This window comes from Plasmodium malariae, assembly GCF_900090045.1.
Source record: "Plasmodium malariae genome assembly, chromosome: 14".
In the NCBI taxonomy this organism is placed as follows: Eukaryota; Apicomplexa; class Aconoidasida; order Haemosporida; family Plasmodiidae; genus Plasmodium; species Plasmodium malariae.
Genome location: NC_041788.1, coordinates 1,153,110 through 1,170,042, shown reverse-complemented (window position 1 = coordinate 1,170,042; position 16,933 = coordinate 1,153,110). Strand labels below are relative to the sequence as shown.

The 16,933-nt window shown below is 28.0% G+C and overlaps 4 protein-coding genes across 4 annotated transcripts; 2 read left to right on the top strand and 2 right to left on the bottom strand.

Annotated features, from left to right (window-relative positions):
- Positions 1-378: 378 nt before the first annotated feature.
- PmUG01_14034200 (conserved Plasmodium protein, unknown function) lies at positions 379-648 on the top strand (the record flags this gene model as incomplete). The annotated part of the gene is made up of 1 exon (XM_029007900.1): positions 379-648. The coding sequence occupies one exon, from the start codon at positions 379-381 to the stop codon at positions 646-648; it is 270 nt and encodes an 89-aa protein (XP_028864243.1).
- A 1,296-nt stretch (positions 649-1,944) lies between these two features.
- PmUG01_14034100 (conserved Plasmodium protein, unknown function) lies at positions 1,945-2,562 on the bottom strand (the record flags this gene model as incomplete). The annotated part of the gene is made up of 1 exon (XM_029007898.1): positions 1,945-2,562. One exon carries the CDS (start codon positions 2,560-2,562, stop codon positions 1,945-1,947), a length of 618 nt encoding a protein of 205 aa, XP_028864242.1.
- A 1,107-nt stretch (positions 2,563-3,669) lies between these two features.
- PmUG01_14034000 (conserved Plasmodium protein, unknown function) lies at positions 3,670-5,796 on the top strand (the record flags this gene model as incomplete). Its single annotated transcript, XM_029007897.1, has 5 exons — positions 3,670-3,685; positions 4,228-4,274; positions 4,510-4,575; positions 4,724-4,796; positions 5,138-5,796. 5 exons carry the CDS (start codon positions 3,670-3,672, stop codon positions 5,794-5,796), a joined length of 861 nt encoding a protein of 286 aa, XP_028864241.1.
- A 1,235-nt stretch (positions 5,797-7,031) lies between these two features.
- PMUG01_14033900 (transcription factor with AP2 domain(s), putative) lies at positions 7,032-16,315 on the bottom strand (the record flags this gene model as incomplete). The annotated part of the gene is made up of 2 exons (XM_029007896.1): positions 7,032-15,548; positions 15,602-16,315. The coding sequence occupies 2 exons, from the start codon at positions 16,313-16,315 to the stop codon at positions 7,032-7,034; spliced, it is 9,231 nt and encodes a 3,076-aa protein (XP_028864240.1).
- Between the last annotated feature and the right edge of the window lie 618 nt (positions 16,316-16,933).

Genomic DNA, 16,933 nt, shown 5'->3' with positions numbered 1-16,933 from the left:
ATTCCATGTTCGTATTTCAATAAAAGGGAGTAAAATTCATGTTACTCTCGTAATAATTGTGCACGAATGGAAGGCGATAAAAGGAGAAAATGCTTTTCACAAATGATGTAACAACTTGCAGAAAGGGTCAAAATATATACACGTACGTACGAATAAATAATTATATATATATATATGTCTGTGTATGCCCATGTACCCGTACACAGAAAAAGCATTTTTAAATTAAAAGTATAATTTTACGCTATTCCACCCCGTACTGCGAAGTAATTTACGAAACTATCACCATCTATAAATTCATATTTAAGGAACAATTTTTTAGTAACCTTTATTTTTTTCCTTTTCCTCTTATTCCTTTTTTTTTTTTTTTTTGAATGTATGATGGGTTTCTTTTATAGTGGCTTTCATAAGCCAAATATGAATAACATAAAAGGTAAAAGAGCGAAAATAATTTATGTTCTTGGTCTCTTCATGTTACCAACATTTGTAACATATATGGGGAGTAACTACTACGTTTTGAATTTCTTTATCGATACCTTTAAACCGATCGAAGTGCCAAGAGAAGTTGATTTTAAAATTATTCGAAGTATATATCATGACAAAAAACCCACAACCAAAAGTTCAGACTATGATGAAAATACAAATGTATAAGCAGCGGCAAAAACAGAAACATATAGGCAGCAATATAGGAGAAACATAAAAGAAGCGAACAGACAGAATAAAAGTGCTATAGTGTGAACTCTCTATTTATTTATTACTTTTATTACCAAGAACACTAACATAAAGTAAACTAGAAATAACCATTCTACAGTACTTAAAAATTGAATGTTTAAACAAGATAACATTTAATTATATCATATATTGTCTTCTGGATTGTTGTAGTATTTGTTTTATCTTTTCATTCTTTCATTCATTTATTCTTTTATTCTTTCTTTTATTTATTTTTCCATTTATTTGTTTTTTTCATCACAAATGGAAACAAACAAATATTTGTAAAAAAAAAAAAAAAAATTCAACATTTTAATTTTTTCGGAAACAGAATATACACACGTACATTAGTTGGTATTAAAAAAAAAAAAAAAAAAAAAAGAGGTGTTATCATATAAAGGAGCAATATAAATTCTCTATTACAAATAAAAAAAGGCAAAATAAACTAATTTCATTTTTAGTATATTTTTTTACCAGTTACACTATATTATATATGTTGTACACAAGACACATACCGACGCATACAGACAAACACACATATAATCATACATATATGTATGTGTATGCATGTATTATTTATTTATGTATGGGATTTACGTGTGTTTACGTAAGATAGGCTTACACGTGCTCGTTTAAACGTGTATATGAAAAGGTATTCATAAATGTAATTAAAAACAATTAATATTAAAAAATTGTATAAAGGTATTTCTTGTTAATTACATAAAAAGGAATGAAGCGAAAAAAAAAAAAAAAAAAGGAAAGAACGCGAGAAATAAACATAGAAATAAATAAACATGGAAACATAGAAACAAAGAAATATGGAAACAACGAATACATAAATATAAAACAACGAAATATGGAAATAAATAAATACTGAAATAACGAAATACAGAAATATGGAAACAACGAAATATGGAAATATAGAAATATAGAAATATAGAAGAAATAAATGGACGGAAGGATCGATAGAAAAATGAAAGTACGAAGGAATAACTGTGATTCATAATCGTACGCATAAATAAATGCAAGTGAAATTGTAAAAAAATGAATTTAAAATTAACGGGTGTACATTTCCTAAAGTGGTATAACTTTTTATTTATTTATTTATTTATATTTATTTATTTATATTTATTTATTTATATTTATTTATTTTTATTTATATTTATTTTTTTTACTTTTTTCTATTTTTATTTTTTTTTTTCATATCTCATTTTTTCTGTTGATGCTATCTTTTGCGGACTAAGTTTTGTAGCAAATTTTTTTTTGAGTACATTTTCTAATTGGTTGTATTCTTGTGGATGGAGGTCTTTCCTTCTTATCAATTTTTTTTCTGTCTTTACTTCTTGTTGCTCCTTTTTTTGTTTTTTCTCCTGAAGAATTCTGTGAATTTTTGTTCTCTTTGATATTATTATTTTCATCATTATTTTTGCTACTAACTGGAATAGTTTTATTATTAGTAATACCCGATAAAAAAACACTTTTGTTAGCTAGTTGTTTGTCATATGATTGTTTAACAGACGGTATAAATCCCCCACCATCAAACATTTCTTTATTTTCATCATTATTACTGTCATTATTTTTGGTAGTTTCAGTTGCATTGGTATCATTCCCTTGAACAAGTGTATCTGTATTTATTGATGAATCTTCTTCATTTTCTTTTTTTTTATTTTTTTCATTATCGCTTACATTGTTACAATCGTAATCGCTATCGTTGTTCACGTTACCATTTGTTGTTACACTAGAGCCGTTCATTTGCTTTATTGTATCATCAGTCCTTTTTTCCATACAACATGCACATTCCTCTGCATTTTCAGCATTTACAACTAGGCAAGAATTACATCTCCAGGTCTTATCCATGATTTTTTTTTTTAATTTCACAAAAATATAGAGTAAAAAATTAAAACTAAAAAAATAATTATAAAGTAAAAAACCGGGAACAAAAATAAAAAATATAATGAATGCAGTGAAATTATGAAATATGAGGGATTAAATGATTTGCTTAAAATGGTGTGTTTTTATAAATATAACTGTTTGTTACAGTTTCGGCTAAAATGTTTTTTCCTTAATTTTTTTAATTATATTTTTGTTTATTTTTTTGCATATTTTATATATATATTATATATATATATTTTATTTTTTTTTTTTTATTCCTTCATTTTTTCTTATTTCTTATATATTTTTCTGATTTGTTCGTTCGTTTGTTCATTTGCTTGCTTTCTTGTTTGCTTCTTGATCTTTTATTTTTTATCACTTCAGTTCGTATATAATATATATTTTTATTTTTTGTAGAAAACTTTTTGCGTTTTTTCGTATGAAACATGACCCCTAACCATAAGTAGTATAGGCTATTCTTTGAGTATTCTTTTTTTTTGTTTGCCTTTCCTTTTGCCTTTTTATGTTTATTCGTTTTACTATTGTTTTTTATTTGTTCCTTTTTTGTTAATTTTACATTTATATTTCTTATACTAGTATATTTTTCATATATTTTTCGTTACTTTTCGTTTATTTTTTGATATATTTCATTTTGTTTAATTTTTTCCCCTTTTCTTTTTGCATGACGAAATATATCGTGAGTCACTAGGAATATCCTTAATACTTAAATGTAGAAAAAGAAAAAAAAAGAAAAAACATGGAATTCTATGCTACATTTATATATTTCACGTACATTCGACATACGTAGATCTACATGTATGTATACAAATATATATAACGTACATATGTATTATATATACGTATATATATGATATATGTATCTATTGTGGAATATTTTTACAGAATATAATTTGTGAACAAACTTTCATTCCGTATGACGATCATTTCATATAGTACTATTTTTCATTTATTTACAGGACTATTATTTTATATGCTCTCTCTCTATATATATTATATATATTTATTTATATGTATACATGTACATATTTTTCGTATTGTTCAACAATATTGTATGGTTTATATGTGAACGCAATGTTTTTAAAAGAAGGTAATATGTTTGAAAAGATATAAAACATATATATTTTTTTGGAAGATATAAAATGTGAAGGTACAAATAATATTTATTAGTTTTGTTTAAACAACTGTTATAGCAAAAAAATTTTTATAGGTAAATATTTTTGTGTATTTTTTTTTTTTAATATTGGAAAAGTTGCTTTTATGGAGTATTCATAATATATTGTCTGTTGACTGAGCACTGAATAACATGAAATGAAAGCGCATTTGAGCCGTATATTAATATATATATAAGTGTATATATGTGTGTATACACATACGCTTATTTATGCATATATGTATGTATGTATGTATATATTTATATATACACATGTGTATGAATTTAAATTACCTCCCTATTATTTTTTGTGATTACTCTTATTACTCATGAATTATTCAGAGGTACATGCAAAAAAAAAAAATAAATAAAAAAAAAAAAATGTAAAAATGTGTTAAGTGCCATGATTAACAAATAAAATAAGTGAGAAGTTAACTGTATTTGTAATTTCTCATTTTTTTTTTTTTTTTTTAAGTTAGATGAAGATGAAGTAGATTTATATGAAGGGTTAGAGGCAGACAACCTGGTATGCTTACTGGAATTTTATATGCACATATACATTCGTAAAAACAATCAAACAAACGTGTACACACACATACATACATATATGTACACTCTTATACGCAATTATACTCATATGTATAAACATATGTATAAATTTTTTTTTTTTTTCATTTGTAATGTTTGTTCCTTCCACTCTTTCCCCCTTTTTTTACCACATTAAACAGTATTCTACATATTTAAAAAATTACCCTTTGTAGGGCACGATTGAAAAAAAAGTCGAAGAGAAAAAAAAGGAAGTCGAAAAAGTTGTCAAACCGAAAGAAGTAAAATAAACGCAAATTCGTGTTACGATAAAATTATGTGTTAATTTTTACACGTAAAAAATATCGTTTATTTTCTTTTTCATTCTTTGTCATTCCATTCCATTAATTTCTTATCTTTTCCCTTTTTGTTGTCTCTATTAAACTATAGCAATTGTATGAAAGGTCTAGAAAAAGTTTATATAAAAAGTTGAGCGGCGCAAAAGCAACATACACCAAAAAAGGTATATATATATGTATATATATTTATAAATTCTAAGCGCATTAAGCAAAACAGGAATGGCTTAATACACGCTTTTACATATGTTTAACACACAGTTGCATGCCTGTTATGTAGGCCTCTTTTATGACAAAACGATTGTATGTTTATACGTGTATGTATGTTCATATTCATTGAATGAAATGGCAAATAAATGTAGAGCTTTGTGGTGAATAGTATAACATATGTCATTTTCTTTTTTTTTTTACGTCCGTTCTGTATTTTTTTCTTTCCGTTTTTTATTGTTTATTGTTTATTGTTTATTTTATTTTATTTTATTTTTTTTTTTTTTCTTGGGTTGAATAGATCCATGCCTATTTCTTGGTGCTCCTCAAGCAATCGAAGACATAGAAGGAGGAGGAGAACAAAAAGTAGAGTATCTATTGTTATTAAATTTACTTTATTTTATAAATGATGTTTTGATAAGGAAACATTGTGAGAATATTGGTAAAGTTAAAAGAGTTGTAATTATAGAAGATGAAAATTATTGTAAGTCTTTAGGTATGTGCCTAGTAGAGTTTTACCATTTAGACAGTTCACAAAATTATGTACTTTATTTAAAAGAAAAACTAAAAGCTGAAGTAAGGAAATTAGATTTGCATATAGAAGAACAAATTAAAAAAGATGAGCTGTATAACCATGGAGGGTATTTAGATTACAACATTATAGATTTATTGAAAAGAGAATATGCAGAATTTTTTCAAACATCTGATAATGTTTATGATGCGTTAAATAAGTCCTTGAATATGAATAGACATCCTCTATTTGCATGGTTTAATACGAGTTTAAAAGATGTCCTGAATACTTATGTTAAATCAGAGTTAAAAAAAAAGAAAAAGGGGGCTATGAAAAATGATTATATAAACAGAAAAAATGAAAGTAACTCCGATACAGACAGTGATATGTCTACACATATTCTCGACTACGTTTCAAAAAAAAATAAATTTCTTTCTTACAACAAATAATAGTATATTATCACTTTAATTTTTATTTTTCAACTTAATATATTGCAGCATTTTTTTTAATGTCTCCATTTATGAATTTCGTATTTTTTTTACTGAGTTTATGAATTTCATATTTTTTTTTTTGTTACATTTCAGCTTTATTTTTTATAGTTCAATTTTTTTTTTATTTTTTTATGTGTACGTGTAACTAGCAAAACAAAATAAAAGCAAAATTAAATGTACGAGTTTTACGAACCGTACAAATTGGACGTCATTCCAATGTGTATGAAGTATAGATATGTGTTGTGTGTTTATGAACACATATATCACTGGAGAGGAAATATGATTTTTCTCTTACTCTTTTTTCCTTTTAATTTTTTTTTTTTAATTATCGACTTTGTTGTTTATGGTGTTTACTTATTTAGAAGTGCAGTAAAAAGCATATGACATTTAAAAAAAAAGTAAAATTGTACTAGCGTAATTTACTTTTTTTTTCCTTGACAAACTGAAAAATTAACATAGAGTTATTGCATGGACAAAAGGCTGTGTACATAAATTCAAATTCGTGAAAAACGCAAAGATTGTTGCAAGAATTGAAAACTTCAACGTTTTCTAAGAGGTATATTTTTGCAAAAATACAAAATATAAAAAAGACCTCAAAAAGAAATTTTTTTTTTTAAATATTAAAAGAAATTAAATTTTAAACATAAAAAATGGATGAAAAAAAAAAACTACAAAAAAGAATAAGCACGTGTTTATATGCATATATACACGTACCTATTAAACTACTGTTATTCTTTCTTCATAAAAATAATACATACATAATACATGTAAATATGTGAACTGTAAGAGCGTACTAAAACAAGGATGTATGGATGAATAAATATGCACATAAATGTGTTTACACGTATATATATACTCTACTGCAATTGCGACTATGCAAATATAGCCATGCATGTAATGAAATATCATTAAGACGTAAATTATAAAATAAGAATATATATATATATATATATATATGCACCTTTTTCTACACCTGCTGATTCTAGCATATAAATGGAGAAAAAAAGCGCGACGCAATATGAGTATTATGCAAAAATGATATTTTAAAAAAAAATTTTAAAGAATACTTGAATTTCTTTTTTTAAATTAAAAAAAAAGGGATATATATATATATAAAGATATACTATACGCGCTCAAATACACACACGCTATAATGTACACTTATGCATAGCACACAGAAATAGCCAAAGGTTTTACATATAGATATAATTATTGTAAGCACCATTTGCATAATTTGCATTACAATTAGTATTTATGTTATTTTTATTCTTATCATTATTATAATAATCATTACATATATTATAATTTTTTAGCACTCTGCTGTTATCCTGTGTCATTTGGCTTTGCATATTTTCATTTGAAATATGATCTTGTGTGAAATTATTCACATCGTTCATAAAAACGAAGGCATCTGATGAGTCTACAATGTTGTCTTTTTCGCTTAAGTAGTCAGTATTGTTATGAGTACTAAAATTGTTGTAGTGCATACTGTAAACGTTATTTATACTGTTCGTGTTGGCAGAGTTAGTAGTGCTATTCGTGTTAGTCGTGCCATTCGTGTTATTCATAATGCTGTAAGTATTATTCTTGTTATTAGTACCATAATTATAACAGTTCGAACTGTTAGTCGAATGAATAATATTAAAAACATTTACGTTATTATCAGAGTATAATATATCCGTATTGTCCACATCGATATCTACGTTATCCTCAGTTACTATATTATTATCTGTCGTATTTCGCGCACCTATGTATTCCCCGTTCATAAAGGCGAAATTGTTATCATAGATAACGTTCATGGTAGAATTTGCCCTGTTATTATTACTTCTACCACTATTTCCACCATTACTTCCACCATTACTTCTACCATTACTTCTACCACTATTTCCACCACTACTTCCACCATTACTTCTACCACTATTTCCACCATTACTTCCACCATTACTTCCATCAATATTTCCATTACTATTGCCATTATTAGCGCCCCTTTTAACGTGATTATTATTACTTATATGATTAATGTTATTAACACTTCTAACGTTGCTAACGCTACTGATGTTATTATTATTGCTACTATACATTTCGATGTTAATATTCCTGTGCTCATAGTTACAGTTATCACCTGCATTATCAGTATTACAAGGTGTATTCTGCCCATACAAAAAATTTCTCAAATGAAATGCATTATAATCATTTGTATCCAATGTAGCTAAAGGGGATGCATTCATTATATATTCTCTTGGTCCATTTTCACAATTTTCTCCTTCTCCTATAATTTCATCTACTACATCATCTACTACATCATCTACCACTTCATCTAGAACTTGATTCACTATTTCATCATCCTCGTGGTATTCATACAGTTCAGCATATGCAACATCATCAACATTATTATTATTATTAATATTATTACAGTCTACAAAATTGCCATTACTATTGTTATTCAAGTAGCTTAAATTATAATTTGTTCCTATATTACATTGGTTTAAAATATCTCTATTGATGTTATTTTCCTTGTTATCTATAAACGTGTTATTTACGATGTTATGAAAATTGCTATTCATATTATTAAAAGCGTAATTCAAGGGGTTTGCATAGTCCTGATGATGCGGGGTGCTGTTACTGGTGTTATTGTCATCGTTATAGTCAACTACTTCACTATCAACTTCTTTACCATTCACCTCTTCCACTTCTTTATCGTCAATTTCTTCATTGTCAGAGCTGGGGTTCACCCTCGCCAGGATACTGTTAATATGATTGTATTCACCTAGGTGATTATTAGAATGTATAAATGTGGAATTGTCAAAATCGTTGTTATCTTTTTGATTCATATCATAAACTACACTACTAATATTGTTGAAACTTTGATTATCCTTATATACCATAAAATTATCAGAGTCGTAACTAGTATTCTCCGGTATATATGGTAATTTTGCAGAAGCACCATAATTGTCATCATTATCATCATAATAATTATTATTATTAATATTACCTAACACTACACCATTACTATAGATACGTTGATTTTGTTCTCCTTTCAACCCATTTCCATATCCATAATTTTCAATCATATTACTTCCATTATTTGTACACGAATTTACGTGGACCATTTTTCTTTTATTTTTATTATTTACCATATCTCCTTCATCCATGCTATTATTTCTGTTAGGTATAATATTATTACGTGAACCATTTGATGTATTATTATCAATGCTGCTTCGTACTAAGGTTAATAGATTCTTTTCATTATCCTCATCACCATTCACTTTATTACCATCGTTTGGATTCAAAATGCAATTTTCAAAATTTTCATTGTTAACTCTGTTATCCATGTTCCTTCGATTATGATTCATTTCATTTAAATTGTTTCCTGTTGCATAATTCATATTCTTTTCATTATCTTTTTTATTATGAATATTATCTCTGTTTACACTAGTTGAACGATATCTAATATAAATATCTTCCACTCGATCTCCACTCGCGCATAGTATACCTGAACTGGTTATCTCCCTGTAGACATTTGTGTTACCGCTACTACAGCTTATATTACCACTGCCGCTATTATTGCTTCCGCTATTACTACAATTATCAGACGCATGTACGGATGGTACTGTAGCAGCAATCGTGGCAGTGGTGGACGAAGTATTGTCGAGTCCGGGCTTACTGATCAATATGTTCATATTATCAAATGAGCTATCACTTTGTTGGGAACAATGTGAAACAGCCAATTTATTATTACCAGCGGTTTCATTTACTATTTCGGAAGATCTATTTAAGTTTCTATCATCCGCTATATTTGCCCAAGTATTATTATTGTTGTAGTTTCTGTTGATATAGCTGCTATTATTATTACTGCTCATTATACTCTTCAACATGTTTTTATCTACGTAGCTACACGTTTGTGATTCTTCCACAGTCTCTAAGCTTCTTTGCTTTTTAATACCTTCAGCGTTAGAATATTTCGTATTATACATATTTCTGTTGAAATCACTACTACTTGTACTTCTACATCTTCTCTTATTTGTATTTATCTCTGAACTTGCCTTAATGAAATTTACAGCCTCGTTTTTGATTTGCAAATCATTTTCGTCCCTACTAGTTACATACATATTCGAGTTTAAATTAACATCCAATTCTCCTTTTAAAGTAATTTCATTATTATTTTCACTTGAAAGATAGTTAGCATCTCGACTGTTATCACATTTACCACTGTCTTTGCCATTTTCTTTACTACTATTTCTACCATTCCCATGGACTGCTTTTGTATCGCCGTTTATTACATGTATAAATTTGTTTTCCTTACTTCCATTATTACTTGAGTTCTTCTCTAGTTTTATAAATTGCGAATGTTCCTTTCTACTACTATCACTTGTTTTTCTAATTTTATGTTTTATTTCTTGTATATTATTATTATTGTTACCATTTTCTATAAATTGTTCTCTCTCCATGATGTGTAATACTTTGTTTTCATTCTCTTCCATTACACTATCATTTGTCATGTTCTCACTGCCACCTTGGACATTTCTTAAGTTATTACCCCCATTACTGCTACCCCTATTGCTACTACTACCATTTCGCGCTGAAATGATATTTCCACTTTGATAAATTATATAGTCCTCCCTAACGTAGTACTTTTTTAATTGATGATACAGTGCTACTTTTTCATTTAACTGGAGCTTCTTTATTTTATCCATTCTGCCATTGATTTCAGTTTGTCCCTCAATTAACTGCACACTCAGTTGTTCATTTGAATCCACTATAATGTTTATCGTTCTCCTCTTTAATCTCTCTATTCTTAATATAAGCTTAGCTAAATCCTCGTCTATATCATTTCTGTTTTGCAAATTTTCCTTTACATCACACAATTCATCTGCAGTATCTAAGTGAAAGTTTACTATTACATCATTTTGGCTACTCATATTTATTTCGAATGAGCCGTTCTGCTGATTATTCTCTCCACAATTTATCTCAGGTCCATCATAGTTTTCCCTTGCGGTATCTCCTTCTTTCCATTGATTGTTTTGTTCCTCCGTAGTTTGTGGACCTTCTATTTGTTCTTCCTTTTTCTTCACATACATTCCTTTTTCTTCGTTTGGCTCCTTCTCTGCACCTGCATCTTGCTCTCCTTGTACACAACTATATATGCCTTTTTCCCTCTTAATATACCCCTTAAGACGTCTTCCCCTCTGCTTCTTATGCTTGTCTTGTTCTTCTTTTACGCTATACCTTTTGTGTATATTACTTTGTTCATCCCCTTCTTTTTTTATTTTATATTCACATAATCTATTATCTTTTATATCTTGAAGGTTCATCATGGTTTGATTATCACGATGAATAAAATTGTTTATTTGTCCATTTACATTTTCATTCCTTTCCAAATTTCCTATTTCATTTTTATACACATTACTCAACTGTGCTGTATTATATTCTCCCGTATCATTCTTTACAATAATATTGTTGTTGCTGCTGTTGTTGTTGTTGTCTATTATAAATTTTTCATGTTCCGCATTATGAGAATTGAAAATAGGCATGCCCTCTGCCTCGTGCACCTCATCCACCCCATCTACCTCATTTATGTCGTTGTTTATGTTGTCTACCTGGAAATATATTTGCTGTTGGATTTCTTCTTCGATTTGCTGCTGAACCTCATTCTGCATTTGCTGCTCCATTTGTTCTTCCATCTGTTGCTGTATTTGCTCTTCTAATTGATCTCTTCCTACTATTGCACCATTTATAACATATAAATCACAGTTAGGATCGTCAATATTTGGAAACCCACTAACATTATTATCACAGTTAAGGTTATTATTATAATTAAAGATAAAATCATTTTCTCCTAAAGTGCAAGCATTACTTTCCATGTTATGCGGAAGACCCATTACATTTTCCATTGCTTTATGTTCAGGATCATATATTAAATTATTATTATTATTATTACTACTAATACTACCATCTTGAAAATTGTTTCCACTTTCATTTACTGACAGATTTGCAGCTAGATTTGCCGCCAGCGCTATATCAACATCGTGCATAAAATTTTCATTCTCTTCATTTATATATTCCTCATAATTTGCTAAATATGCTTCATCCGTCCAATCATTATATATTCCTTCATTTGGTACTGTACAGTTACTATGAATACTTGAATTATTTTCCTCCAATATGTCTTTATCATCCATACAATCTTCAATATGATCATTGTAATTGTAATTGTCATTATCACCATCATCGTCATCATCATTATCATCATCATTATTGTTCTCCTCATTCGGGTTTGCTTTTACTTTACCTCTTGTTAACGATTTTTTTGAATAGGCCCTCTTATTTTCATTCGATCGTTGAGATTTTCTTTGCATGAATTTAACAGCCTTTATTCGGGCATAAATAGCTAGATATTTTGCTTGTGTTTGACCAAATTTTTTTACAGGGAAATACTGTCTTTTTTGATTTCCATTTTGGCTCCAGCTAGCCACCCATCTCCTTCCAGATTTGTCAAAACGAACTCCTTTTATTTTAGGAATTACCAGCATATTCAGATTGCTTAGTGGATTATCCATGTTATTCATGCTAATGTTCATGTTGTTAATGTTATTATGGTTATCACTGTCTAAGCTGTTATTATTGTCATTACTATTATCGCCATTGGCGCTACTTCTGTTGTTGTTATCGTTACCGCTATTGTAATTATTTAACATCGGTTCATTATATGTGTTACTGATATATGCAGGAATTATAGCTTCTCCATTTAAACTATTATTGGAAAGCATTGTGTAATTACTAGAATTAAAACTGCTGCTTACGTTAATTGGTAGCACCGCGCTATCCTCGACAGGATAACTTTTAACATGATGCATCCACTGATCATTGCTGTTATTGAAGTTATTACTGCAGTTATTATCATTGCAGTTATTATCATTGCAGTTATTATCATTGAAGTTATTACTGCAGTTATTATCATTGCAGTTATTATCATTGCAGTTTTTATCATTGCAGATATTATTATTGCACATATTGCTGTAGTTATTATTATTACAGTTGTTAATACTATAGTTATTGCTATTGTCATTGGTATTGCCATTTCCATTGCTATTGTTGTTGTTATTACCGTTTGCTTGATTGCTCAAATAGTCGTAGTCCCTTTCGTCATTTAGCTGTTCGTTAACCGTTTCATAATAGCCCATCTTACTAGCATACTCTGATTCTGCATCTTCTATTGGCATTAGGTGTACACTCTCGTAATTCGTATAATTATTAATCATGGTATTATTTGTACCACTAGCTGACTGATTATTCATATTTTCCAGAAGATAAATTGGATCTATAGCAACATTTTGCATATTACAGTTCGATTCATTATTAGCCTCGTTTACATCCTCAGTTATGTCCTCAATTATTTCCTCATTTATGTTCTCACTTACGTTCTCATTTAATTCCTCATTGTTCTGGTTATACATAAGTAATAATGTGTTGTAGTTATTATTTGAAATATCGTTTTTACAAATACTGTATTTTTCTTCATTCATTTCTTTTGTACAGTGTGATGTATTATTATTAACTGAACAATTATTATTCAAATTTATACCTATATGGTTATTATCCCCTCTATCAATATGCCCTTTATTTAGATATTCCTCCTGATTGCATATAATACAACTAGGTACCAGTTCATTTGCAAAATTCTCCATATTCTTAATATGAACATTCATATCCTTTATATTTATATGATTATGAACATTATAATGGCTACCTCCATTTAATTTATGGTTTACATTATGATTGTTATTACTACTATTTTCATTACTGTTGTTAGCAATTAGCCCATTATACATATTAATATCGTATGAATCGTTCAAACTATAATCATCCTCGACGTTATACTCATCTACCTCATTGCTGTAACTATTTTCTTCTACATAATTCAAATTACCGTTATCAACGTTTACGCTGTTAAAAATTCCATTTTCATTCGGTTGGTAAATGGCAAAATTTTCTTCTGAATTGTTCATATTTTCCGATATATCAAGATTATTTTTGCTACAACTAATATTGTTGTTACTTCCATTTAAGCTTCTGTTGTCAACAACATTATCATTTATACCGCTAACCACACCTGTTAATAATTCTGAGTTTGTTATGATACTTCCGTTCGCAATCGAGTGCATTTTCACGTCATTCCCTTCTGATTTGGAAATAAAATTCCTATAACAACTTCCGTTCATATTATTATTACATATACGCGAATCCATATATGTGCAGCTGTTATTATCTGTAAACTTCTTTATGTCCTCTTTCTTCACTTCTACTTTTCTATTATTATCTGGATTGGAACAAATCATAGAATGGTCAGAACCATTTAAATTTGATAAATTCATACAATTATTCGTATTTTCGTCTCTACTATAGTTACTATTTAATTTTACATGATTCTCATCGTTGAATGTATTCAATATGTCTGTGTTATTTCGACAATCATTGTTTTCTAAATGGACATTCCCGATTTGGTCAAAATTTGTATCAACTATCATCAGTTCCTTTTTCTCTCTACACATTGCATTATTCCTCTTGACACAACTGCTATTACCACCATTCTTCTTGTTGTTCCTACGATTACTTCCATAGTTATTTCTATTGTTGTTGTTGTTATTATTGTTTTTATTGTTGCCACCACCCTTATTACTACTGTTATTACCATTGCTATTGTCCTTTCCATTGTCGTTTTCACTGTTATTTCTATCACTACTGCCACTTCCATTGTTGTTATGGTTACTACTCTGTTTCTCCTCATCCTCTTCCTCCTCATAGTTATTCAGGAATGCCGTATCTACACTAACAGTAGAGTTGGTGTTAATCATTTCACAATTTTTCATACTATACTTTTTTACAGTCTTATTATAACTACTTCTCCCATTGCTACTTTTATTATTTATAAGGTGTCCTTGGTTACTACTACTTACGGTGGAGTTTCCATTGCCCATAAAGCTACTACTGTTGTTGTTACTACTGCCACTGTTACAAATATTGTAGTTAGTCTTAACAGTATTACAGCTACTCACATTAGTTAAAGTATTCACAGGACATTTGTTTAAATTAGCAATGAAATTATTAATGTACACATTGTTTTTAGCATCTACTTCATAGCTGTAATTTTCATTATTCGAGTCGATGAAATGGTTAGCAGTACTTTTCATATAATTTGTGTACGTGTAACTGTTATTTGTACTATTATTTGTACTATTATTATTATTATTTATACTATACGGAATGTTATTGAAATACATAAATTTATCGTCTCTTGAATCGCTTCCATTCTGTTCCACAAATGTTTGTTCATTTATATCATTCATAAATATATCTGCCGACTGATTACCCATATCTTCCTCATCCTCCCTGCCTGTTTGTTTTATAACTGCCCTATCACCTTCCATAGGAACATTGGAGTAATTGTTAACATAATTTAAATTCTCAGTAAACGTGCTGTTACCTATGTTATCTTGGCTAACCACATTACTGTTATAAAGAACTGATATGTACGACTCAATATTATTGTTCGTTATGTCATTATTACTACTAAAATTATTGTTAACACTGCTAATATTGTTAGCACTGCTAATATTGTTAGCACTGCTAATATTGTTAGCACTGCTAATATTGTTAACACTGCTAATATTGTTAACACTGCTAATATTGTTAACACTGCTAATATTGTTACACTGCTAATATTGTTAACACTGCTAATATTGTTAACACTGCTAATATTGTTAACACTGCTAATATTGTTAACACTGCTAATATTGTTAACACTGCTAATATTGTCAACGTTATTAATATTATTGTTAATAGTGCCTTCATCACTGCTATTTCCGACTTGCACATTATTATCTTCATGGTACATATTCGTAGATTCATTTAATAGGGTGCTAACATAATTAAGGTTTTCATTATCCTCTACATTTTGTATATCATCATTTGCTATGCTTGGACTATTGTTAGCATAAGTAACATCATACCCCAGATTCTTTAAGTTCAACAATTTGCTATCGTTTATTATTTGTCTGTTTACATTAATTAAAGAGTTTACATTTTCATTAATAATACAGTTATAAACCTTTTTTCCTAACAAGTTTTTTCCATTTATTAATATTTCTTTATCAATATTATCTATGTTATATTCTTCAGCAATATTTTCAATGCGATTATTTTTATTATCCAGAATTATACATTCATAATTATTAACATCTTTTACATTATCATTATAATAATTCTCCTCTGATGACATATTTGGTTCTAAACATAAATTGCCATTTATCATATCATTTTCCTCCTGTGCACCTATATAATTATTATCATCAAAATAGTTCACTTCATTATGTACAATTACCTGGTTTCCATTACTTAACTCATAATTTATCTCTACATTTTCTTTTGAGCCACATGTTATACTGTCGTTAATTTTCGAATAATCTGTTATATCTTTCATTTTGTTAATATGTGTATTATATTGGTATGTAATTATGTATCTATCTGTAATATGTCTATGTTCAAACGCCTATATACGTAATGTACCTACCTGTATGTAGTATATCTAAATATGAGGATATATATAAATATATATATATATTTTTTTTTTTTTTTTTTGTGATAAAAAATTTATCACTGCATAAATGAGTATGTAAGTGCATACAAGCGATTTTATATGCGTATATATATATATATATATATATATATATATACATACTATAACGAACTCTTTTATTTTTTAGTAATCTTTTTTTTTTTTTTTTTATTAATTTTTATTATTTTTTCTTTTTTATAATAGAAATAATGAATTATAAATTTTCCATAAAATTAATATATACCCAATGAAATTACTTGCTTTCTTAGATGTAAATATTTTTACTCTTCACTTAAACGTACGTTTCGTTTGAATTACAATATACTATGCTAAATTTTTAATTAAAGATTAATAATTCTGTTCCAACAACGACACATAACACTGTTATACTTGTGTACGTATATATATATATATATATATATATATATATATATATATATATATATATATAATATATGTATATGTAGATATATATATATGTAA